General features: G+C 43.0%; 1 protein-coding gene across 2 annotated transcripts; it reads right to left on the minus strand.

Annotated features, from left to right (window-relative positions):
- Positions 1-393: 393 nt before the first annotated feature.
- Positions 394-26,757, minus strand: prickle1a (prickle homolog 1a). Of its 2 annotated transcripts, none has more exons than XM_086073834.1 (8): positions 26,548-26,757; positions 7,503-7,721; positions 5,662-5,775; positions 4,297-4,434; positions 3,592-3,795; positions 3,027-3,213; positions 1,826-2,695; positions 394-1,747 (listed from the first exon to the last, which is right to left on the minus strand). In XM_086073834.1, exons 2-8 carry the CDS (start codon positions 7,695-7,697, stop codon positions 894-896), a joined length of 2,562 nt encoding a protein of 853 aa, XP_085929960.1. In that variant the 5' UTR covers positions 7,698-7,721; positions 26,548-26,757; the 3' UTR covers positions 394-893. The 2 variants fall into 2 exon arrangements, with proteins under 2 accessions (XP_085929960.1, XP_085929961.1); XM_086073835.1 differs by lacking the exon at positions 26,548-26,757 and adding an exon at positions 11,429-11,629.

A 26,757-nucleotide genomic window follows, 5' to 3' on the forward strand; every position in this document is an offset into this window, starting at 1 on the left:
GGAATGGATACATTATTCATACACTCACACATTCACACTGTGGTGGTGGTAAGCTACTTAAGTAGCCACAGCTGCCCTGGGGGAGGCTGACGGAAGCGTGGCTGCCAGTGTGCGCTTACGGCCCCTCCGACCAAACATTTGCACCTTCCATACACCAGTGTGATTAGCGCTGGAGGCAATGTGCGTGAAGTGCACATGACTTGGGGAGAGCGGTGATCGAACAGCCGACCTTCTGGTTACTGAACGATCGTCTCTACAGTCTGAGCCACGGCCTTCAAAATGGAATGGAACAGTTTATTCAGTTTTTCATTTTCGCTGTCTGCTTTGGTCAACCCCACCCGCGTCACTACCCGTCCTCACCCAAAGAACACACATTGGGACTTTTTTTTTTTTATATACATTTTTTATTACAATTATGTTAACCTTATACTCCAGTTTATACATTTATACAGATTACAATAGTTGTCTTACACAAAAAAATGACCATCACTTGAAACGGTTTCTCTCTCGTCAGAGCTGCACAAGCCAGTTCAACATCACATATTTAAAGACATAAGATCACAAGTCAAAATGTGTGGCACCTTCATTAGGGAGACTGGGGTGGCGGGGGGACCTACCATTAGTTTAATGTTAATGCTATTTTTGTACGTAAGCATGTCATTAAGCCAAGGGTATAAAAATAGCCACTTTTTTTTATTTTCTCTACATATATACATTTAGTATCAATATATTTAGATCATGTTTTCATAAATATGCATTATTCTGAAATACTGAATGAATTTACCAGCAAGTTGTAATGCCACAGAAGCGTACACTAACAAATCAGATATGATATATGACAACCATTTATTAGAGCGCAGGTTCACTGTTTTTGCAGGAGCAGAAGATAATGCCTATGAAATGATACAGTTTTTACCCTTATGCCCTTTCTTCTTTTTGGGTTTAGTCCGTTGGCCATAAGGGAGAGGAGACATGCCCGCCACAGGGCTGGGCAAGTCTTCAGTATAGTAGTGTCTAAGTGGCCTTGGCTGTGGGATGGGCTGACCCAGGAAAAAGCCCTCCTCCTCAGAATCAGAAGAAGAGGACGAGCATGTGGAGCACCAGTCGTCATCCTCCCCACACAGATCTAAGAACTTGCCCATGGCTGAGCCCTGAAGCCTGTAATCTGACATGGTGCCAGCTGGTGGGTGTCCATGGAAACCGTGCTCTCTCCTTGGATCATGCGCGTTCCGTCTGTAGTCCATTCCGTAGCCCATTTGGGCCCTCTCTTTTGGCAAAAGATTAAGAGCGTTGTCAGAGCGAGACTTGCGGCTGCGACGCCTTCGGTGATGGTGATGGCTGCGTCCAGAGTGACTTTCCTGGTCCTGCTCTTCAAAATGGAACGCTCTGCGACGAGTTCGTTCGCTCATCGGGGGCTGTCGCACCTGGAGATCACTGTAGCGGTCTAGCACGTCATCAGAGAATTTCACTTGCTGCTGTCTAGCTTGTGAACGTGTCCGCCTAAGGGCAGGCACATGTGGTTTTGGTCTCTCTTCCGGAAGATGTATCACCTCTTCTTCAGCAACGTTTGCCTCCACTTCCTGCTCGGATACAAGGCTCTTCAGTGAATTTGTACTCCTGTGTAACATGGAGGAGTTGAGGGTTCCCATGTTACTTGTTTTCTCACAGTCCTCTGTCTCCAGATCGTGGAATCCTTGCATGGAGTATACCAAAGGTCTGTCTTTACTATCACCATCAACAGAGGTTCCTGAAAAAGAGGAACACATTTTGAAAAATCCGGCACATAATTTGGTTACTACATTAATACATAAAAACTGTTGCTCACCAGTAATATTGGAGAGGGCCAGTGAGTCCATAGAGTCTCGGACATTCTGATCCTTCTTCTTGAACTCGTCTGTTATGCACTCCAAAGATCCACCGTACCACTGCGGCTCATCTTCCATGCTTGCTCCAGCTCCTTGGTCAAGCTCAAGCTCTTGGATCTTCCTGCTGCTTGCCGGTCCCGGGTGACTACCGTAGGCTGAGTCCCCGAGCCCGTCTTGTGACTGGGCCCAGTACATGTCAGCCTGGTACTTCTTGCTGGCCAGGCTGCCCCTTCCTTCGCCACTACTGCTACAAGCTTTGATTGATTCCTGTTTTGACTTGGCATCTCTTTCTGCAACCCAAAAATCTGTGGGTCTGGAGTCACCGGCTTGTCTGAAGACCCCGTTTTCACCAAATTTCAATAGCAACTGAGTCATGTAGTCTTCATGTTCTGCCCACTCCTCCTCCTCCTGATCTTCGGGGGCCTCTGTCTCCTCACCACGCCCCCTCCAGAAATGCTCATCAGATAAGTTCAAGTGGGCGAGCTTGTTGGTCATGGTGTCGTCAGGGTTTCCACTAAATCCAGGAAATTTATAGTTGACCGAAGGCGAGAAAAGTAGCGACTGACGGCACTGGTCAGCCGATCGGCTACTCTTGCCCATGCGCACACTGCGACGTGATTCGCGGGAGCGTGCCGACTGGAAGGCCGAGTCGGATGAGTCAGAAGCGTGCACGTCCTCCCCGAGGCTGCATGCCTTCGAGCAGTAGATACGACCCTGGTGCGGCAGGAAGGGGCAGCCCATGAGGGAGCTCTTACACTGGGCACAGCTGAAACAGCTCTCAGTGGCATGCCAGTGGAGACCATCGTAGGTCATCTGAGCATTGTCAACACCTGGAAAATAGGGAATTGCAAAGTGGATTACTAATATTACCCAGAGCGTTTCAGTCCTGACAGATGGTTTTTCAGATAAAGGAAATTGTGTTAACGCTGAGAGCCTAGCACTCAAGTTTTAAATAGGCTGCACTTCGAGACTTGATCTGAAACGCTAGACTTTTCATCAAGGAGATAAAAGAAAATATTATGCATTGCCCGAAAGCTTTCAATCATCTTTCTTTACTACATTTTAATCAGTGCTGTGAATCCCCAACTGATTTATTTCCTTGGCTCGGTTTTAGCATCTTTCAGCATTTAATCAATTTCTGAGCATGGTGCCATTTCTTACCAATATGTTCTCCACATGCTTCACAGTACTCTGCATAAAGAGACTCGAAGCAGCCACAGCAGTAGGGGCGTCCATCTTTCATGATATAACGCTGACCCCCCAGGATGGTCTCGCATTCAAAACAGGCGAAGTGCTTCATGTGCCAGTGACGCCCCTCAGCCTCTGTGCACTCATCAGCAAAGATGATCTGGAAGGCAAATATGCACACTCGTACTAAAATCTTGTATGTAAACAGTTCAGATTTAAGGATGTCCCCAGGCGGTACAGTCGGCCTCCACATCGGCACCCGCAGATTTGTTTTTCCAGTTTCAAAACATACTTGGAATGTTTATCAGCATTTGTTGGACACATTTTGGGGGGTTAAATCCTCCAGCCCACCCAAATACATTTCAATGGCTGTTAATTACATCTGGGTTTTTTTTAGCTTGCTCTAGGTCCTTGTCCCCCGAGAATAGCAGCACTGCAGTCAACTGTACTTATTGTGGCAATAAAGAGAAATAATTATTTCCCCCCAAAACAGGGACATGAAAATTACAGTTGTTAGGTTGTAGAATTGTGGTATTACCTCATCGCATGCTGAGCAACGAGGTTTGAGTAGCTCAGCATGGTGCCTTCCACAGTGGATCTTCCCATTGTGGTAGAAGTAGATCAAATCCACCAGAAGTTCACTGCATGTGGAGCAAGCAAAGCAAGCTGGGTGCCAGCACAAACCCGGGCCTGACCTGGACGCGAACACTGCCATTTCTCCACCGTTGATGTTCTCACCGCACTGCAAATATGCACGCATGATTAGTTCTTCCGCAAATCAATATTCAAAAACTAGCTGCCTCTTCTGTTTTCTGGCCAGATTGTCATTGGTCACAGCTCATCTAAACGATTCTAACCACTGTGAATAGGAAATAAAATCTATGTAATGTCCAAGGAAATCTTCGTCAAGGCTATTTTGACAAGTTTTATGATCCCCTTTTGGTGGGAGAGCAGTGTTCATTGTTAAATAAGTAGAACACTGTACTGAACCACTCAAGCCGAAAAGACGTTGGCTGCATATTTAGCTTGTACGTTGGGTTCGCATAAATACTGTACATTGTACAGATGCACCAAAGTCTACTTAACTTTACTACGTTATTGCCATTAAGACTAAGAGTGCATCATCCATCATTCTTTTTTTTTTTTTCAATGATTAGTCTTTAAATGACATTGAATCAGATGCAGATGAATACAATAGTTCAAAGAGGTGAAAGTGTTGTGGGTTCGCCTGGAATCTACTCACATGCTCACAAATGCTGTTGAGACAACTGCGGGGCAGCAGTTTCGGTGCGCCCCTCCCCAGGGCTTCCTTCTTCCTCTGGACGCTGAACATATGTAGCTCCTTCTTCTCTTCCTCACTAAGAGACTGGCAGTAACGAATCTGGCAATGAATGAGACCATTCTGAGTTATACATCAGACAATGTGTTCTAATGGGTCAAATGTTGCTGCGGTAATGTTACTTAAGAGTACAAGGTTGTAAATTTAGACTTAGGAGAGGTGAACAAAGGCAACTCTTGACCCTAGCTTGCCCTTCCTACTCCCCTAATACAGTACTTCTCCACCCACGGGCCCTGATTGACAACCTGATTTTTACAACAAGCCCTCTTGATCTTTCCCAAAGACTTAACAAGGGGCAAAGCAGACGTTTACACAAACAAGGGCCTCTGTTTAAAGGGAAATCAAGAAGGCAGGCAACAAAAGAAAAGAACAAGCCGTGTGGGAGCGCGGTGCCACGGCAGTGGTGGTGGCATCACATAAAGCCTCTTTCAATCTGCGTCCCTCTAACCTGCTGAGCCGTCCTTGTAAAAACCCACCGCTATGACAGGAATCCAGTTGGGAAGGGGGGGGGGGGGGGGGGCATCAAACAACATTGAAGTATCCAGTCAGAAGTTGCATTGTGCCCACGCTACAAGATGTCTACAAGATGTTGTGACCTCAATCCCACAGCGGGATGTTGACCAGGATGCCAAGGGGGTGACAGAAGAACTGCAGTGGGAGTTGTTTCTAATATTTCAACATACAGGGAGTTCTCTGTTTACGGCCGAGTTCCGTTCCTACGCCGGCGATTTAACAAGAATTTCGACTTTGGATTTCACCGCTAAAGTCGATATTTACGGTACATCAAAATACTTTGTAGTTACAGTAATTTTAAATAAACATATTTGCGTGACCCGAAACCAATATTTATATAATATAAAGACATTCATTGCTGACGTACGGCAGAGCGGAGCTAATTCAAACTGTCTGATGGCGAGCCGACCTGCTCGATGGATGTCCATTGCTGGAGGTAACAACACAACTTAAAATAACTTTAAAATGCCATGATTACTGTGGGAATTTAATGAAAAAGAAGGTGCTACAGATGAGGCACGGGCGCCGTAAAGAACGACTTGGGTCGCGTACGAGATAACTCGAGGACTTCCTGTATATTGTGAGTGCGTCAACCTACAAGTTTTCAGAGTCACAAGCTCAGTTACAAAACAAATTGAACTCCTAAGTCAGGTTGTCACTTTATTGGTAAATCCATACTTCTGACAATCTGTCAATCAAACTGAACATTATTGTACTGTAACTGTTGCGCTGATGTTGCAGTCGATAAGTTCTTACCTCATTGTCATGCGGCGGTAGTTGATAGAGTAGCTGCTTGATTCGAAACTTCTCTCCCGGACTGTTAACATACGGAATCTTATCCTCAGGCAGACAGGAGAAGTACAGCTGGACCTAAGGAATTCATTATATCGGTATTACCAACATATATGTGCAAATTCTTTGCCTCAAACTGAGGCAAAAATATGTTCAATATGAGATGTTACAAAATGTTTTTTTTTCCTTGATACATTATAAATGTCCAAATAGTTCAAATTAAATTGTTTTTGTTTTGTTTTTAACATTCATAAGCTTGTCTCTAGGGACAGGACAAAGCAGCCTGTCGCGGTGGCACTTTGACCTTTGTGGCTGACCACTTCGTGAGTAAACTTTATGAGCCAGCCAGATAAAGAGGTGGGATGTGCTGGTCTTATGTGTTTGGGGACATCCTGCAGCTCGGGCCGTCTAAAGAAGGGGAGCAATGGCAATTTACACTGACAATCAACCTCAAAATTGCCCCCATCCCCATCATAAATTATGCACATTTTGATGCTGCTATTACCCCTCATCCAGCTCCCCAGGGGCTGGGGAATTGGCAGCTATGTGTTTCTTTACCATAATGATGACCTATAATGCACCATTCAAGGCAATGAGTGCAGTAAAGACATTACAGTTGACCCATGCATTGGCCAAACAAAAGTCCCGACATGTTTGGACTTCTCTCGGTCTGTGAGCCACTTCTCGGGCCCGTTAACCCCTTATTTGTTTCTGTGTGTGGTTGAAAAGGAAAAGCAGGATGAAGTCAGAAAAGGAGAAGAGAGAAACACACAGGCGGGTTTCGGAAATATGCCAAATTACACCGGCTGCCCTCCGGGCTTGACTAACTGCCCTGCTTATGTTTGCGTGTTTATGGAGGAAAAGGCTTGTTACCCCCCCCCCCCCCCCCCCCCCACACACACACACCAAATTCCCGATCCTGCTCAACCCAAAACAGATCGCTGATAATCACAAGCAGACTTGACCATAGCGCAGTTCATAAATAAAAACTAGACATCCTGCCTGTTAGTGGCTGTGAGGTAGACCAACAAGCCTTAAAGCAAACCTAAATCCACTGCGACACGACACCGGTGTGTAACTTGCTGAACGCCACTAATGAGGGCACGAGCAGAAACCTGGTGGGAAATTAGAACGAGGTCAACGCTGTTTTTATTCTCTATCAAGAGGATACGTCATTATTCGGGGTGGTAATGTCGGGAAAGATCCAAACAGATGCAGTATATGCTGTCGTACTTGTTAATAGAATGACACTCAGTTGATAGTAGACCAAGTCAAACAATTCATTTATACGTACAGTAAATACCATTCTGTTTCTCTTGTCACAATTTAATTTTGGACATTTCTTGACATCATATTATTGTTTTCAAATCGTCTCTGTCTAAAGGTTTGAAAATGATAGTGATTTAGGGTTACCATTGCGGTTAGGGTCTGTAAAAATGGAGTACCTCAGCCAACACAACAATAGTGTACCAAATCGCTTTGGTGACTCTGGTGAAAGGTTTCATAGGTTTTGTGTCATAGTATTTTGACTCCTCGTACAATAGTTTTTGCCACCACGAGTCACTCAAATGATTCATTTGGCACAGTTTTTATATCAATTGTCCTTCTTATGAAACCATCTCACTTGTCTTGTCACAAGTCTAACCTTCCAGACCAGGACTAGCAATGGAGTAGCTGATAGGCTCCGACTCCCGATTAAGTCTATAGATTGATGCCTGTTGATAGTAGTCTGTAAAGGAATCAATACCATACTGCTCTTTACATGTAGTTGGATAACATATTGGCAATTATTTTCTTAAGCTCACCTGCTCAGGCCGAAGGCCAGGTGGTACCCAGGCGTACTCCTCCAGTGCGCAGCCGGAGTCGTCATCCGAGGTAGAACTGCGCTGGAAGCCAGACGTCAGTTTGCTGACTTTCTGCTCCATGATCAAGTCTCGCTGGCGTGCCCCGCCTTGATAGCCAGCAGCTGACGCCGCCATTTTCGCACCTGCCAGGCTCATCAGATGTCTTTTTTTTTTTTTTTACTAGACAGGGAGAAGGAGAAATATCTGTTAGGTCTTGAAATGATAATTTCTTATCACTCCTTCACATCAAGTCATTGAATCAAAACATTGTTTTTCTTTATAGGCACCTTATGGTGTCTAAGGAACCATTTACTGGTTTGCATTTCATGTCTTGTGTCAGCTTTTTTCCATGTACCACAAATTAAAAGTGAGAACAAGCCACTAGCTGTGTGCCCTTCTATGTCTCAAGAGAGGCCGCCGCAAGTGACCCGCGCTGGCGTGATCAGTTGAGCCTGGGGTCTGTCTAAACACTGGCCTGACAATGGGACAAGGCCACCATATGGGGAATGTCCGCGAGGCCAGTTTCTCTCCCTTCATCTCTCCTTTTGCTAGTGGCTGTTTGTTTTCCAACCTGCTGCAGCCACTGTCTGATCCGTCCTTTCATCTTGCGAACGGACACAGAAATGGCAGACAGGTGAAGCTAGGGAAGAAGGCTCGGCGGATAGTGACAATGTCACAGAGGCAAAATCTGGAAGGGAGATCAAACAGTCAGTGTTTACTGCATGGGGTGGCCTTGTACACTATTTTTACAAGCACGGCTAGGCTCTGTGGTTGACAATAAATAGATCAATACATCATGTATAAAAGAACCATTGAAGTCTATATACTTCTGTCTTGGTAGTACAATGTTATGAGATCTACTGGCTGTTCTAATTTTGATCAGCGATCTTCACAGAGTGAAGTATAAAAATACTTTTGGGTGCACCTTAATGAAGCTCCACAAAGACACATGAGAGAAGAATGTATGTCCAGTTGTGGCCTTTCTTCAAAGACCAAGCGCCTCTAGCTGAGATCAAATAGGAGTCCGGCCAGCGTCCAGCAACCTGGGCCCTTGAAACCCCCCTTGCTTCCCCTTCTATTTGCCCCCCCATATGGCCGGCAAGGGCACCAGAGGCCGCGACAAGACAGCTGACAAAACCAGACACACTCAAATGCAGCCTTTGAACGCAGACTAAATCATTTCAGAGATATGAATATGCGGAATAATACACATGGCTGACTTTTATACAAAATACTAGTGATAGACTTGAATCCATAAACAGCCTGTCAGTTGTTTAATCCCTGCTTCTCGTTTATGGCGACAGGGTTTTAGATAGCAGCATGCCAGATTCTTCTAGACATGATTAGGCTTTTTAAAATAACTCTACCTGTGGTCTGACATTTCCCTCTCAGGCCTGCTCGGGGAAAAAAGCATCAGAAGTAAGACCGTGTCAGATGGGCGTTGGCAAAGTTTTCCTAAAACGATTTTAATAAAACATTGTAGAAGACTAGTGGCTAATAAGTTAGTTGTAATTCCATCCATCCATCCATTTTCTGGACTGCTTATCTTCACTTGGGTCAAATGGAGCCTATCTCAGGTGTCCTTGGGCAAGGCTTAATTATGTATAACATGATTTTGTGTCATTGTAAAATGTAAGATTTCGCAAAACACTGTGGATGTGTAGTCTTGAACAATGAGTTGTCATGTCATGTTTGTTAGGTCAATACATTACTTTATCAATCATCTGGGAAATTCTGGTATCTAGTGTGGCAATAAGGTCTTATTGTGAGGCCATTTGACATACGTTATTAAATTATTTACTGAGCTTGGAAGTCAAATCTAACAGAAACTGGCATTATTGCCGTGGGAGAGCTCTGCTGTCTACTGAAGGCTATTGTAGTTGTGGATATGTGACTACATTGTAGCGCTAAATGTCAAGTCAAGCACCTTGGCTTTGACATCTCCCATTAATCACATCTGATATCCGAAACAATAGTGCCTTTGTTGAGGAACTTACTGGGTGCTTGTTCCATCAAGAGCTTGTTTATCTCACTTTTTTTAGTCTTTTTTTTTTTTTGTGCTGTGTTATCTCATACATGACATTTAAGGTCCACACGGGCAGATAACCTGTCCTAAGAAAAGGGAAGAAAGACAGTCCCTTGTCCCGCTCGCCTCCATTGACTTGCAAATTAGACCAAAATAACCTGCAAAAATGCAGGCATGCTCGAGAGCAGCGAGCGGGAAGCTAACTATAGGCTTCTCTGGTCACACGTTTGACCATGTGCTTCATTAAGACGTTTGGTTGTTCCATACAGACGAAAACCTGAATCACAGGAATGTCTGGCTTGAAGTCCAAATCGCAAGACAGGATGTTTGGCGTCAGTGTTAGTCAAAGCCCCCCTTCTTTTCTTCTACAAGCACATCTGCTCACATGCTAATTTTTCCATTAGTTTGTCATGCAGCTCATTTCCTCTCACTTTAGCCTCCAATGCTTCCTTGAATGACAGAAGCACTGAGCCAGCTAACTTGGCCATGCTCAGGTTGACTTGCCAACTCACTGACTCATCACTTGTGTCGGCTTTTAAACTTTCCCTCCTCCCGGGTGAACAAGGGGTCTATGTTTTCTGTCATTAGTTTTAAACTCCCACCTTCTCACCCGCGGACCATCATTGAAGCACCCCCCCACCTCATCCCTGAACTGCCACCCTCCACCCACACAAGCCAGACCCCTGCAGTCCTGAATGTTAACAGGCTCTCAGCTCTTTTGTGCTGGTGCTTGTTAACATGGCTTTGGATGCTGCAATCCTGCATATCTGACTGATCTGCCCACATAGGGCATAGCCGCATAGGGAACTGGGGGGGTGGCGGGGAGTTAGACTCTTTGAAGCTAAAACTGTTTGAATGATGGAAACTCATAAAAAATGTGTTATAATACATTAAACAAGTAAGTTTTATGTCAGAAAAGTCCTAAAAAGACAATGAACAAAACTCCCATTCAGCTCTTCACCGCATCATGTGTTATCTTATTTTTTACGCTCTTACCACTTACAGGACCTCATACTATGACGTACCAAGAAATATAGCTGCCTCTGGTGTTTTTAAAGTATTTAGCAACACTCTAAATCCATGTCCTGTGATGTCCAGACACCAAAGCATTGGCTTAACAAGCTTCAGGTGGCTGCGCAGGAAAAACAAGCGGCTTCTTTCTGAATCACTGTCTATACTGATGGACGTGCACACAGTCAACACAGTGCTCTCAGTCAGTTTGGACCGGCCCCTGGCTCAGCAATGCAGCCTCTATTTCACAAAGAAAACTTGGTTTTCTGTTCAAAGATCCAGAGCTTGAGCTTGTCAAATCTGCTTTTGCATCTGACAAGATAGTTCAGCTTTCGGAAAAGAAACAGTTCACGGCACAAATGTGGCAGCCTGTCAACAAGTTGTGGTTTGTTACCTTGCTGGGAAAAGCATTACAAACTTAGAATTCTAAAACAGTTGCATCATTGTGTATACCTGAACATTCTAGAATAATAATCTAAATGGCCTGGCTAGGGGACCAGACAGACTGTTTGGTCTGACCCTTTTTGTGGTCAGAGGAGTGTTTTTCCAAGACCAAATGGAAGGGAGTGTCATCCCCACCAGAGGGACCACCTGCATGTCCCGGACAGGATGAATGAGGACACACATGTTGCCATCACTTAGCATCCTAGTGGATTCACTTTGGACTACCAAGAACAAGAAACTAGGACCTTTGACAAATGCTTGAAGAGACTCCTTGACTTTCCAAAGCGGGATCAGCTTGTTTGTTTCTACCCCCTGAATGAGAGTTTCTCTTTTCCCCATCACCACAACCAAAGCTGAGAATCTCTTGAGATGACACAGTCCTCTGTCATTCCCCAGCCATTCTTACCTCAGTTCAGGTCAACTCTCCCGAGCCAAGCAAGAAAAGTGATCTTATCAGCAGCCTGTCCTAGTTTCTTCTGCAACTCCTCAGCTCTATATGTACTACGCATGATCGTCAACACTCTTAATCCAGAGCACTAGTCAGCAGCCTCCACCAGAGTGGTCGACACAGTTACTGGCACGATGTCACAGCACCAGAGGTATTTGAGAGGTGTGTGTATACCAGATGGCCATCCCTTACCCATGTCTCTCCCACTTCCCTAAATCCAACCCCCCCCCCCCCTCCCTTAACCTCAGCCCAGCCCCTTCACCAGCAGCCAGTCACAGCAGGGTAACGCTGGGTAATGCCTCTGCTTGACCCACCCCTCGCACTTCAAACGCCGGCTCCCAAATGAGAAAAGCGCCAGTTAATGGTAGGAACCGTGAATCTTAAGTAACATGTCACTGACACAGGGGCTCGTTTTACCTCACTGGCCACTCTCTTACCCGCAGTGGCATTCCTCTCAATTCAAAGATGAGGGAAGAGTGGTGAATGATTCTCAAGTGAGCAAAGATGTCAAGGCATTTGCTCGGTACAGCTTTTTAATTATAGGGTTGATTTTCCACCTCCTCACGAAAATCAGCATGTCATATCAAACCAGGGAGGTTTCCCACGTTTCCTACCGAAACTGACTGAATCCGTGCTAATGTCTTGAGTCATACAAAATGCTGAGTTAATCGTTGGTACACAACATCTGTATTACATATACTGTAAAAGTCTTAATTTAAATGAAAGACAACGTACTGCTCGCCATAGATGGAAACTAGCATTGTGCTAAATCTGGTGCAGCCATCTTCTTAATGTTAATGTCACTGTCCTTTTAATAAACTAAACTCAAACTCATCTACTTGTAGATAGTTTTTTAGGATACGGTCCTCATCAAACGAGCTGCTGATTGACCAATAATCCTGTGGTTGGTTTTATTGCGTCCGAAGGCATGGAAGCGTACCTTTGAGACGTAAAGAGACTGTACATACCTGCCCATCCAGTGAAACTCCCCAGGGAGTTTGCAGCTGACCTCTGCCTCTCCTTCACCTCTGAAGGAATGTCACAACATGAGGCTCTTCCTGTTGCCTCAGAAAACAAAAGTGACCGTTTCAAGTCAATCTTTGGACAGTTACACCTTTCTGTGTTGTGCTTTGTAGATTGTGTCAAGAAAAATATTTTAGTGGCAGCTTTGTGTTAACCACAAAATATTGAAAAAAAAAAAGTAGATAGGTTGACATTCATTTAAGATTTAAATGGAGATTGTGAAGTTAGTCTTCTAACATAACTTCAAAGATCCACCCACCATCATGTATTACTGTCGTTACTACTAATGAGATTCTGATGGCTACATTGCTCATCATTCACGTTTTTCTCAATTACTACTATTGGCAGTTTTTTGTGTCATAAATATAATGAGCTAAATCAGTTTGAGCCACAGACTGCATGTCAGGCTGAACTCTGTGTATGATTGACAGCTTCTCCTTGGCTGTCTTTCCAGCCCTCTTTGCCTTCACACGCTTTTCATATTTAAATTAAAATTTGTGGGCGGTGGATGAGAGCTGTCAATGTTCGGTCCAAAGGAAGCTTGTGTTAAAAAAACAAAACAAAAAAACTACATATGTATCTATTGTAGGACATGTCATCGTCAGTGAGCATTTTGGGACTTCTCTCTGTCGCGTTTGATTGCTAAATGTGCTTTAGCCACGATTGTACTGTAGCTACAAAGCCATTGCAGCAGCCAAGGCCAGGAAGGACAGGCTAGCCTTTCACGCCGGCTTTTGTGCTCATCCCAAACACTGAACCCCCTGCTCCATTAGCACATCTTTAAGGGGCCGGGCAGCACAGCATCCTGCCTATTAAATCCAAGGAAACAGCCTTCATAGTAGCTGCTACCAAAGTTGGATTTGTGTGAGGCAGTGGACTTTATTAATAATCTCAGGCAGGGGGTGTCCGGGGTGACCAAGAAAAATATGATGCCGTAATCAAACAGATATTACTATGTATTTTGGGGTAAAAACGCTGTCATGTAATACTGAGCTAATATCACCCAGTCCTAAAATGTGGTTACGCTTACAACATACTTGGCTTCCTTAAAACTACGCAGATGGATGGATGGATGGTTGGATATAGTAGCTAGATGGATAGCTAGATGACAGCTAGCTAGACAATTAGATGGCTAGCTAGTTAGATACAAATACAAGTTAATGTAACTAACATTAAAAACCAAGGAGCTGTCTGTCGGTGAAAAATGGATTTAAAAAATGAAAATTCCCAAAATGAAATAATGGAAATAAAACTGTGTTTGAAAATAAACATCCTTAGCTATCAAATATACAAGAAAGCTAGCCACCTGCAAGTTGTACGTGATAGAATACCGATTGAAAGTAAAGATGACGAAAAACAGCCTTTTGGCTTAGCTTTCTGTTCAAATGTTACAGTTGCTGGGAAGTTTTTATGGTTTGGAATTGCATGGCCAAATCAAATCCTCTCACAGTCGGTATATGGCCCATAGCTTCCCCAACTCGTGATCCAAAGCGTAAGCATCTACTGAGCGCCCGGAATTTCATGCTTAGATACTGCGCCATTGTCAGAGGTACAAACACAGTTCAAGGTTCACCTCAGATCGTTGAATAATATAAAGTCATGCATCCCTGACCCGTGACCTTTTGAGAGCACCAGATGACCAATAAATCTATCGCCTAGGGGCTTTACGGCCCATTCCCCGGTCATAGCCACAACGACCTGAACGGCACCTCACACCTGGTCTGCACCTTCTCACCGGTGTAAAAAAAAGAAGAAGCTAGCAGCAAGGTAGCCCATGACCAGCATGCCCTGAGAAGGACAGGACAAGAGGAAGGCGATCATCATCCAAAGGGAACACCCGACGATAAAACCGCATTTTTCTCTGGTCCAAACACGTCCTTCGCGAGAGGAAAGCATCCAGTCGGAGGAATCCCATAGACGGGGACAGCAGCAAGAGTTCAAGCCTAATGTAATCTATTCAAACGAGTCAAATTAAAGTCCCAAGACATGTCGTAAATCCATGCCGGCAGAGGGGCAAAGGGAAGGTCAGTCTTTAACTCGCCGTCATTGAGGACCCCGCTGAAGAATGCCTCTCACTTGTGTGTGAGCCACCTTATAAAAAGTAGGCATTCTCCAGGTTTAAATGACTGGCCAACGGGTATTAGCAGGACACAGGCCCGACAAAAGCCCCGGTTATAAAGGCCAATAAAAGCCTATCACTCTACTGTAACAACAATCCTTTTTACGCCTCGAAAGAGGCAGGAAAAGGTCAACTGGTGGGGCAGCCAGCGTCTTGATATTGACTTAGCTGGTTTGCGGCCGCCAAACTCAGGTCAGACTGGAGGCTTGTTAGCCCCCTAACCCTGGCGTAACCCCTGCTTTTACTGTTTCACCGCGACACGCCGCAGACAGCTGACTTTTTCATCCCGGCTCTTTTCTGCCACGGTGTATTTATTGGAACTCAAGAAAAATAATGTCACAGGGACCTCGTGGGGATAACGCTGTTTAATTTTTTTCTGGAAAATGTCTTAAAAGGGGGGGGCAAGGGTTACATTACAAGCTATGAGAAACCGCTTTCAAGTATGATGCAGTGCAGTTGTACACCACCACAATAATAAACGTTAAAGGAAAACATTTAGGGTATGTAGTAGGGCAATAATAATCCATGATTATATGTTATGTACAGTGGAATTGAGTGATGATTAATCGTGTCACATCCAGCCATTCACAAGGTCCTTTAAAAAAACAGATTTTTAGCTTCTTCTTCTTTTTTTTTAACAACTAGCTTAAACTACCGTGACTTAGCCAAATACTATAGCGACAAATGCAACAAGGACTCTGATGTTGGGTAGTAAAATCTGACATAGCACAACAATCCCCTGTTACTATGCTAGCCCCCACCCCTGCCCTCTTATATTTCAATATTTCTATTTAAACTCTACGCTCCTAATGTAGCTATAGCTCTATTATTATGATCTAACATTATCGTCCATATCTCTTACAATAACCATTACTATGACTGTTCTGTAACTTGCAACCAATCTATTGTGATTTTACATTTCCTTAGTACACGCTGCATATTTTTATTGCTATTTTTCCAATAATACAACGTTCATTCTGTGGCTCGTATGACAACACAATGCGCTATACTTCACTGTTTACATTACAAGTGCAATATTACATGCTGAGAGTTGGCACCTTATTGTACAGCGTAAAGACTTGCTGTGGTATACATTTTTTTAAAGCTACATATTATGGAGGTTGTTGTGCTTGAAGTTTTTATGAGACTATAATATTCATCCAAACAGAGACCTGGTGCACTGTTTTGCCAAGCATATTCTATTGGATGCTTATAGCAAGCGGGCATGCCAGGACATCCTTTACTTTTCCATCTCGCTCTGATTTTGCTTTGGTTTACAGAAAAGTGACATTTTAAAGAATTTGCTGTCTTAACTGTCACACACTTTGTTGTTTTATGGATTATTAGTTTGTTTAGGAGACAGATTTAGTCTATGCCAGAGCTATCCAAACTATGGTTTGAGGGCTACACTGCTTGTGCCGTTTGCTTGTTTTGGCCCAACACTCCTTACTACTACTACTACATTAATTTTATATAGAGCATTTCAAAGTTTTTAAAACTATAAAGAAACCGCAACTATCACATTTTGATTCATAATGTCTTTGCTCCATTTTCTGCTCTGCGTTAAGGTCATCTGAGTAGATTGTTTTGGTTCTGATTGTGGAGATTTAGAGACTTCTGCTGCTCGAATTCTACAGATCCTAGTAAAAATACTTGACTTTTGGCTTCGTCAACTCGCTTTGGTTTAGCATTTTAGCATAAATGAGCTAACGTGAACAATTTATTTGGCATCCTTCATTTTTTTGTGTGCGAAGCCCGTGGAAGAGGAAAGTTGGTTTAAACCTCTACGTCTCAAACTCCAGTTCTCCAGGGTCGCAGTCCTGCATTTTTTTGCATGGTTATATTAAAGCAGCATGTTGACATGCTTCTGATAATCATCTTCTGGATGACAGTCCGTTGTCCTAATAAGGATGTAACAATGTCCAAACATCACGATGCGATATCACAATATGTGGGGAGGTTGACGATATAAAAAAGGTCACAATATTGTATTTTTTTTTTATCTCATACTAAAAACAACAAAAAAAAAGCACTTAATAACTTAACTCAACTTAATATTGAGGCACTTACTTGCTAATGCAAGCAGTCATTGAGTTCCTCCACATATTGACTCGGTTCACAAACGTTACGTTCCCCTTCATCTTACCATTAGTGTAGATTTTAAACATAAATGGGCTAGAACATGCCTTGTGAAAATTAAACTGCACTAAAAAACTAGCCACGAGAGGGTGCTAGAACTGCACTAATGGAAATCAACCTGACATTTTTTTTTTTTAACAGATGAGCTGCTTTTAATATCGTGACATGACGACGACGTTATTGTGGCCATTTTAATATCGCGATTTCACGACATTGCCGTTATCGTTACATCCCTAGCTCCTAGTGGGCAAATACGGTGATGTCGTTCCATCAAACTCAATTTGGGATCCGGCACGCCACTTGTCTCCACCCCTCATCTTCTATCCATCGGCCTCGCCAAACGTCGCAGGGACGCCCGATCAGCAGCGCTCGTATTTCACCCTCAATTTGACACCCTCTCACCTAGTTGTAAAAGTGGGACCTCATTGTGGAACAATGGGAAGTGGAGCAGCAGAGCTCCCGGGGGGCTGTTAACGGGAGGAAGCCCCCTTTATTTGAGGACACTATAACTCAACAAAAGCCTGTGGCTGTCTGATGGCTCTGACACTGCGCACTCGCGCCGACAAAAGCTCTGGATGAGCAAAGGGGCAAGCCCTGTCATGTGTGGTCTCCCTGGACAAACTTGGCGAGCTGGAGTAGGAAAGTGTGCGCTTTATTGTATTGACTGTCAAGATGTTGACAATGAGCAGGAAATAGTTTGTCGTACCTGCGCGTAAAAGTTTGACCGCGGCTGTTAAAAAGTCACTCCTTAAACATCTGGGGCTTGTCTCTGAAGGTGAACATCCTTCTCTTCACATGGCGAACAATCCATCCCCACGGAGGGCAATGAGCGAGTCTTAGTAGGAAGAGAAGACATCCTCGGGACACACGTGGAAGCGTTTTCAGCCCCCAAAACGGTGCGGCTTCAAAATACACCCCCCCCCCACCCCTCAACAACACCACCACCACCCACCCCCATACCCCCGCAGAATCCAGCGATGGTCTATAACAGTTAAGGGCTTCTCAGTCGGGATCCCACTAATGATTAACATTCCTGGAGAAAGCGCTCGGCTGCAGTCTTTTTTTGCAGCGTTCTAATTAAGCACATGCTCCAGTGCTGCTGCACACTGGGAAGGAACTGGACTGCAGTTCAAACCGAACATGCTTGCCCTCATTTTCATTCACTTCCAGAGGATATAGGTTAGAAACTGAAAAAATAACAACTATAAAGCAAACGAAGCTCAAAACTTGTACGTTGAGAAGCAAAATAGTTCTTGGTTGTATTATTGAGCTGGTACAAGATGAGTTGAGTGATTTGTAGCATATTCCAGGAGTTTGCAGCAGAAAACAATTAAATGCTCTTCCACTAGATGACAGAAGGTACGATGGCGTCCTGCCGAGTATAACAACATTCAATCCATTCACCAGATTTCACAAAAGTAAAATGAGATACGATCATCATAATTGCAGTATTTATGATTACCCCCAAACCCCCATAGTGGTGTGAGATTTATCAAATGTAAAATGGGTGCCTTACCTCAATAAAAGCTGGGTAACACTTCATAAAAGAGCTAATGTATGACATGCCGCATGTTGCCTTTCTAGACTTTTGAAATGAAGATGAGCCGGTGCATATCTCAGCGTACAGATAAACGCGCCCATCCCCACCCTCTCATATAAAGTGCACTGACGTGTGGAATATCTGTACTGAGATATGAAGAAGAAAAAGAATGATCTCAATAATGAATGAATATGAGTCATAGCAAAACGTAATGGACCCTGTAAGGTCGAACACAGAGGGGGGCTTACAACAAGTCTTCAGTTTACAACACTACTGTACAATTCGCAATGAACTACTTTGTGCAGTGGCGTAAGGATATCACAGCACAAGAAGGCGCAATCAGTTATCACCAAACGTACTGTTTATCATTCGATTTTTTAAATATTGACAGCCAAGAAGTTATTTTTAATACAATTGTTTACTACAATTTACTCGCCTTAGCATACGTAAGTGATAAACTCTCTCAATCAAACAGTATTTCATTCATGTAAAAGAAATCTTTAAATAAATAAATGTGTTTACGCTTCCTAAGGACAATAACATAGGAAGGCTCTGTAGTGCTCGTACATGCATGAGAGTCGTCTGCTGTAATCAGGTTTTGTGAGATCCAGTCCGAAGTTCTCATGAGGCCCTTTTGTAATGTTCCAGGCATGAGGTCATTAGCGCGCGTGTGTGTGTGTGTGTGTGTGTGTGTGTGTGTGTGTGTGTGTGTGTGTGTGTGTGTGTGTGTGTGTGTGTGTGTGTGTGTGTGTGTGTGTGTGTGTGTGTGTGTGTGTGTGTGTGTGTGTGTGCGTGTGTGTTTTAAGAGGAAATGGAAAAACGGAGCTAACTGGTGGCCTTATCACTTTTACAGTAAGGATGCCAGGCCTACTGGGCACTCTAGGAAAGAAACTGCCCTATTAGACGTCATCATTGTGTGTGTGTGTGTTTTTTGGTGAAGGCCAAAAATCATTCAACACTGGCACACAAACATGGCAACCTTCCAATCATCAATGATAAGCCACGCTCTAAAAACAGTTGGGTCACAAATAACCCAACTATGGGTCAAAAAATAGACCGATCCTCGACTTGGGTCCATTTAAACCAACTTTGAGTCAAGAAATCGGTCTTTTAGTGTAAAACAACTCAAAAAATATTGGTCAGATCCTTTACTTGGGTCAAAAATGTGGGTCATTTTGTATAAAACAACCCAGAAAGTTCGGTCAAATTGACCCATAAAGTGGATCGGTCCATTTTTTTAAATCCTTAATTGGGTTACTTTTGACCCACCTCTTTTTAGAGTGTATATTGCAAATGTTCACCTACTGTGTGAGGGTATGGAACATGTCCCCTGTGATGAATCGGGGATTACTGCATTATGCACTCTAAAAACATTTGGGTCAAAAGTGACCCAATTATGGATCAAAAATGGACCAATACACTTCATGGGTCAATTTGACCAAACTTTGAGTCAAGAAATTAATATTGGTCAGATCTTTTACTTGGGTCAAAAAATGTGGTCATTTTGTATAAAACAACTCAGAAAGTTGGCTCAGAAAGACTCAAGTAGAGGATTGGTCCATTTTTGACCCATAAATTGGGTTATTTTTTTCTACAAATGTTTTAAGAGTGTAGACACACACACACACACACCAAAAAAAATCAAGTTTACTAATTCGATTTTTTTGTTTCGAAACTTTGTTCACCATGAATGTAAACCACTGTGTAATAGCTCAATTGAACTATGAAAAAAAGAAAGAAATGGGAACTACAAATAACAATTGAGATATGATTGGGCTTGTGGCTGTGTTCAGAATAACCAATCACATTCAGACCCATGTTAAATGGGAGCCAGCACACACCTGCCACTATTTAAAGTATCTCCAATTAACCCCGAATAAAGTTTAGTTGTTCTAGTAGGCTTTTCTTACCGAATGAACTGAGCTCTCCATAAAAAAATAAAATAAAAAATCATACCTTCTCTTGCATCACATCATCAGTCTGCCAAGAGGGCCACAGCAACATTTCAGGAGGAATTTCTGGCAAGTACTGGCTGTTCAGTATATGTGACAACAAGCTCCGGTCTTTTTCATATGTCTGGCTAATGGGTTGGGAATCAAGATGGAAGCCTTATCTATACTAACTATAAATAAATAAAAAACAATCTCAGTAAGTAGCAGATTTCCACGACAGAGAAGTTGATATCGAGAGCTCTTTTATGTTCTTTTGGTCTATTATTAGAATGTATTTTCTAGTTAAATATAGCATTGTGTGATTTGGCAAAGCAATCTTGTGTTGCCCTCGATAAGAAAAAAAGCAATAAATTGCTGGTTTGAGAAAAAAAAGATGTCCTGGCAGGAAATCACTTTGTTGTCGGTCCATTATTAAACCCCGCTGACCTTTTTTTTTTTCTTATCGACGGTGCCCACTGACTCCACCCCTGCGCCGCCGCCGCCGCCGTGGGCCGGGGGGGGGGGGGGGGGGGTCAAGAGGAAGGGTCCACAGGAAGGGGTTGGGTTGAGGGTGTTTGTGAGCATGTTTTGCATAATTTCAGGACGGGGGTCCGGAAAGGTTTTGCTGAATACCCTGCTTGCTGAATGTTTTTCCCTTGAATGACTAGACTGTATCTGACCATGTTTGCTTTTTTTTTTTTTTTTTTACCAGGAATGAACATTCAAAGAAACAGGAAAATAACTCATTTCCATTTCTACTCAACTTAGCTCATCTTTATTTATTGAGCACTTTAAAAATAACCACAGCTGCAGACAAAGTGATATACATAAAGTAAAAATCCGACATCATTTCAAAGTAACGAAAACAGCTTGATCCCCTCTGAGCCGCAGCTTAGTCCTCGGTACCTTCGGTAATGTCTGGTTCACTGACCTGAGGCAGCGGCCAGGCACGTAGAAGTAAGGTGAGGCGAGACCATTTAAAGCGTTTAAGACAAATAAAATAATCTTAAAATGAACTCTAAACATTTTAGACCAACTGGAGACACTTCAAGGGAGGGGGGCTGGCTGGCTCCAAAATAAAGTACATGACAGTAATCCAGCCGTACCGAGATGCAACGAAGGTATGGATCACCCTTGCTAAGTGCTGTTGTGAAAGGAGAGGCATTACTAGGCTTTAGTTGCATAAGATTTAAAAAAATGATTGAGCAACGGAACCAATTTACCGGTCCTATTTAAAACCCAAATTTGGGACTGTTTGCTTTAGATAAGACGCCAGGTGGCCCAGGTCAGCAGGGTGAGATGTACTAGCTTAGCGGGACATGGATCTGACAATCATCTCCATAGCAGGGAAAGGAAATACCGTGCTTTCTTAAGATGCAACACAGAGGCAGCAAATACAATGAAAAAAGAAGGGGTGCCAAAACTAAACCCTGTGGAACACCAGTTGGGTAAAAAAATGTAACCCAAAAAATTAGGTCAAATTAAATTAAAAACCCAGAAAGCAAACGGGTTGTTTTGTGGGTTATTCATTTGACCCAACTTTTTGGGGTTAATTGAAAAATAAATCTGCTCAACTTTTTGAGTTATGTAACCTAAAAAGTTGGGTCAAATTAAATTAATAACCCAGAAAGCAACCCCATTTTAGGGGTTGTTTTCTGGGTTATTCATTTCACCCACCTTTTTGGGTTAATTGAATAACCCGATTGAGTTAGCCCAACTTTTTATGTTATTTAAAAGTTGAGTCAAATGAATAGCCCACAAAACAACTAAAATGTTTGGGTTGTTTCGTGGTTTATTAATTTAATTTGACCCAGCCCTTTGGTAATTGAAGAACCCGATTGAGTTGGGTCAAATATGAATCTTAGGTTACTCAAAAAGTTGGTTAACTCAAATGAAATTGCTCAAGATATCTTTAAGAGACATCTGATAATGCATATTTTATTGAAGGGGGGGGGGGGGAGAAAGTCATGACGACATCAATTGTGCATTCATTGATAAAGCTAATGCATAAACATGTCGGCGATAATGAGACGCGTGTGCGGCAAGGACCACTTTCATCAACGTGGTGGTCTGATAGTTAGCGTCGCAATTACAACGTGCGGTAAGCGCCGGGTCCCCCCAGCCTCGCTAACATCATTCTGCAGAGCTACGCGCCTGCAAGCGCTAAATCACTAACTACTTTTAATCACTGCAGTGCAGTGGGAGTAAATGCTTCGCATGTGGATGCAATGTGTGCAGGAGGAACTTGTGTCCGACCGCGGCGAGCCCGCGCTCGAACCGTATCCCCAATTAAGTCCGTGTCCTTGCAGCCCATAAAATTTGAGGACCCCCAGAGGCCCCTCGATCCCAGATTGAGAACCACCTGTTTACAGTTCTCAGTTTTTGCTCCGTGCCAAATCGAACCCACAACCCCTCTTCCTCGCGCTTGCTTCCGGCCTGCTGAAACAAACTGGTCCCAGTGTGAGGTATAAAAGGCTGCCAAAGTGTTTGCCTTACAGACAATTTATGGGAATTGGGGGGAGGCCATGATGATTCGTTCTACTTTTTAAATCAACATGCGGGACACTGCCAGTCCGTGGACGTTCACTCCATGTCCAATCCGAAAGCAACCGTGACACATACGCATGCATGTTTATGTCTGCCGTTGGTATTGGGCTTGCGGCGCATTGTTAAAGTCCACCAGTGGAGGCGTGGAAGCTGCCTTACAAGGTGCTGCGACGGAAAGCAGAGCTCGCAGCTTTGCCCCTGTACTAAACGCTACCACAACTTAGCCCCATGTGCTAAACATTTATTTGACAGGGCTCCTAAACATCACCGCTCTTGTGCACTGTCACCTGACAAACTGCATGACAGAGCTACCTCAATTTATGATTTGAAGTTGTAACTCAGCTGATTTGTTTGGTCATGAGCAATAATTTGAATTTGACTTGAAAACAAAACATAAAACAAAGAGAATTACACAACGTGTATTTAGCCAAACACCAACAACATCGTCTGACAAAAGTAGGCTAGCTTAATGCTAACACACAGTGCAAAACGCCATAGACAGGCTAAGGAAACAAACATTGATGTTGCGGTGTTATAACTCCTTCAACCATCTTCAATCATGATGCACAAACGGTTGAAATCTTTCATTTCTGTTGAATTATGTTGTGATTTTTTTTCTTACCAAAGACAAGTTTCAATATTTTGGGGAAAAATGCCCGTAACGTTTAACCAGTGTCATGCTCGACATCACGTGAGACCTCAGTTCAGCAAGCATCAAAGTAGTGAGAGCTACATTTTGGGGAATAGCTGATGATTAATGCCAAGGGCTACCACTTTCATACGCACTTCTGAAAAAACTAATTAGGTAACATTACCCCATTACCTTGAATGGTCTAATTTATTATATTTATTTAAGGGAAGTGAAATGCTCACAAACATGGATTGTATTTTCTCTCATGGAGGCAGCACTTAATTATTATTTTTTTCTTTACTATAAACTTCCATTTGGGGGTAAAAAAAAAAAAAGAAGGAGAAAAGCTACTTTAAAAATAGCCCTCACATTTAATAATTGCTTTTGGATGTGGATAATTTGGCTCTGGAACTAGTATTTGTATTTCCAGATTACATAGGAAGGTTAATGATTTCTCCCAGAATAATAAAAAAAAAAACTCTAAATATCATATATACAGCCAAGAAGAAATTAAGAAATGTTTGCTCAAAACTTCCACACCAACTGTAGGCCACTTTTGTTTCTATTCATGGCGACTTTAATTCCCTTGAGGTTACTTTTGGTCTATACATATCTTAAACAATATCTACAGCCACGTTCATTCTAATTTGGGAGAATAGTTTAAAGTTGAGTGCGTGCAGAATGGGCAGTTATGTTGTTAAATGCAGGCTATATAGAGTATGTTACAATAGGATTATTTGTCTGGAGGTAGGTGTTTCCGGGAGGACTGTTGTAACTGTTACACAGCAGCGGAAGCAAATGTATGATTGACGTGCTGTAGAATCAAAGTGAGAGAGCAAACACAAAGGCTCTAACCGACCATTCTGTATAGTTGGAATACAGAACAGAATGAAACCATATATATGTCTTTATTGGGCTGGATAATAGTTCCGTGTGTATTTCAAGCAACCTCCCATGTGACCACTAGGTGACACCATCACCTTGCTCGTGTGCTCGCTTCCGAGTTTGTCGGTCCCTCTCACTTATTAAACATTTCAAAACAACTGCAACAATCACATAGTCATTCAGATACATTGGCCCAGTGCTTTCATCGGCGTGCTACGGTTATTAATCCCACTTCCACCATAATACCTCAAATAACCCCCACTACCGCGTGTCCAAACCAAACACCTCATCCAGGGCCTCTCTCAACTCGAAAGTGCTCTGGGATCGGTGACGTCATCACCTGTGACCGTAGCAACCGAGCCTGGCTGACTTTTGCTGTGCGCAAGACTTTAATGAGGCTTACCGCACTCTTCAGTCCTTGGAAAAGTATATTTTTTGCTCGAACGTTCTTTGAGGGTGACGTCCTCCTTTGAGATGAGGAGGGAGTTTTAATTGTAAACCTACTGGTCACAACATTAGGTACACCTGTAGACTACAGTCCAAACGATAGCTCATCAAAACGCCTTTGCAATTGCAATTACAGCTTAGTTAATATTGTTACAGTGTTTGAAAAACAAAACAACTAATATTTAGTCCCGCTAAGCTTGAGGATTGAAGCTTGACCGCATTTGGTCAGTGTAAGTGCATTATTTCACCCAGTCACTCAGCAAAGAATAGTAATGATGGTAATAAATGAAGTTAGAATTTATGATGTGAATATGAATATACCATAATTGCAAACATCAAGTGTAGTGATAAAGTTAGTAAATTAAACTGAAAAAAGTACCATATAAATAGATAAGATACCCAAAATATTAAAAATAATTTCGAAGTTTACTATTCAATACGGTTGTACCTATTGTATCTAAATTGTTAACTTTGCTTCATGTTTTTTTTTTTTTGATTGGCTAACATGAAGAGCAAAGTGTGGCCCAGGGTCCAAATTTTTGTCGATTGGTGCATTTTAAATAAGAACATTTAAAAACATATTAAAATAAGCAATTTTAGATATACTTTAAAATATAGATTACATATTTAGATATATTATATATTCATAATTTAAGTAATTCTAAACAAATTACAATACAATTAAAGCATTTTTTTTTCAATAAAATAATCTAGGCATATTTAACATATTTTATATACAAATATTGTCTTTTTTCTCATCTAGGAATGATCAGGACCAAATCCATCCTAGTAAAAAAAATATAGTTAAACTGCTCCACAGCACCTGTGTCAAACTGAAGGCCCAGGGGCCAGATGTGGCCTGCTTCCTCATTTTATGTGGCCTGCAAAGGCAAAAAATTGTCTTCATTTTTAATAACATTGAGATATTGCAAGCAATTTTTGCTATCAATCACCCTTTGAAAAATAGTTGATCAGACTTTTTTTTTTTTAACAGGCTTCTGATTTCAGAATTTGTTATCAATTAATGTGCTGTGTATCTGTAATAAATTGAGGCATGCATTTGTATGGGTTTTTAAGTTATACAATGGCGCTCCGAGGAAAATCACAATGTGGCCTATCAATTATGTTCCATCAGATGTCCAAAATATTAGGAACATCTTTCAGTATGATGCTGCAGTTCGACACCCCTTAAATCCACAACCACCATTTAAAAATAACAAAAACAAACTAATTTGCTAATCTTCTTTTAAATCATGTGGGTGTCTGCTGACATACATTGTGGTCGTCTCTGCTCATGCACTTCTCCACACACATTTCCAGAGTGACTTCTCATCTATTGTCACCTCTCCTCCGTGTGCGCGCTCGCGCGCTCGAGCGCGCGCGCGTGTGCATTCCTCTTCACACAATTCCACGGCGCCCTTTTGACATCCACCCAGTGGCGCGCAGGCAGCGGCGGAGCAGTTGTCACCCAAGTGACAGGCGACAGCTGAGTCCATACATCTGGAGCCCCGTGGGGGGCAGGGAGGGGGGCGGGGGTCCGTGCACACTCCCACACCACCCTGACTGTTGATTTTTTTTTTTAGTTTACTTTTTCCAAATGAGCCTCCAACGGCAGGGAAAGTGACACGGGTCTCCTTGCTGCATGGTGTCGGTGCGTAAAAGCGCACCGGTGGAGGAATTGAGTGGAAAATGTGTCTGGTCCTCTTAATGTAATAATGTGTGTATTGTTAAAAGTTACAACCGACCTAAAACACACGGACAAGTGTTTGCTGGCATCAAATGACCGTCAAAAGTCAAAGCGTCTCCTCCACTCACCTTCAAATCGCTCAGCGGTGCCAATCGCGAGTATCCAAATCCAAAAGTCCCGAAAAGCGATCCGCACAGCGTCTCATCGGCGTGTGAATGATGAAGGATCCCAAAGAAAACTGAAGCGGCTCGCTCATTAGGCGAGCATGCAGCCCCCCCTGCCCCCAACCCCACGGCCGAGCGCGCTGTCACAACATCGGCCGCACTTGAGCGGCTGTG

This window comes from Leptonotus elevatus, chromosome 4 (assembly GCF_054856555.1).
Source record: "Leptonotus elevatus isolate MCC_2025b chromosome 4, RoL_Lele_1.0, whole genome shotgun sequence".
Taxonomy (NCBI): domain Eukaryota; kingdom Metazoa; phylum Chordata; class Actinopteri; order Syngnathiformes; family Syngnathidae; genus Leptonotus; species Leptonotus elevatus.

Bases quoted from the DNA above. Each gene is read 5' to 3' on its own strand.
- prickle1a (XM_086073834.1), bottom strand. From the start codon at position 7,697: ATGAGCCTGGCAGGTGCGAAAATGGCGGCGTCAGCTGCTGGCTATCAA. The intron at 5,776-7,502 runs GTGAGCTTAAGA...TGAATTCCTTAG, and splicing joins CTGGCCTTCGGCCTGAGCAG to GTCCAGCTGTACTTCTCCTG. The intron at 3,796-4,296 runs GTGAGTAGATTC...GCATATTTGCAG, and splicing joins TCAACAGCATTTGTGAGCAT to TGCGGTGAGAACATCAACGG.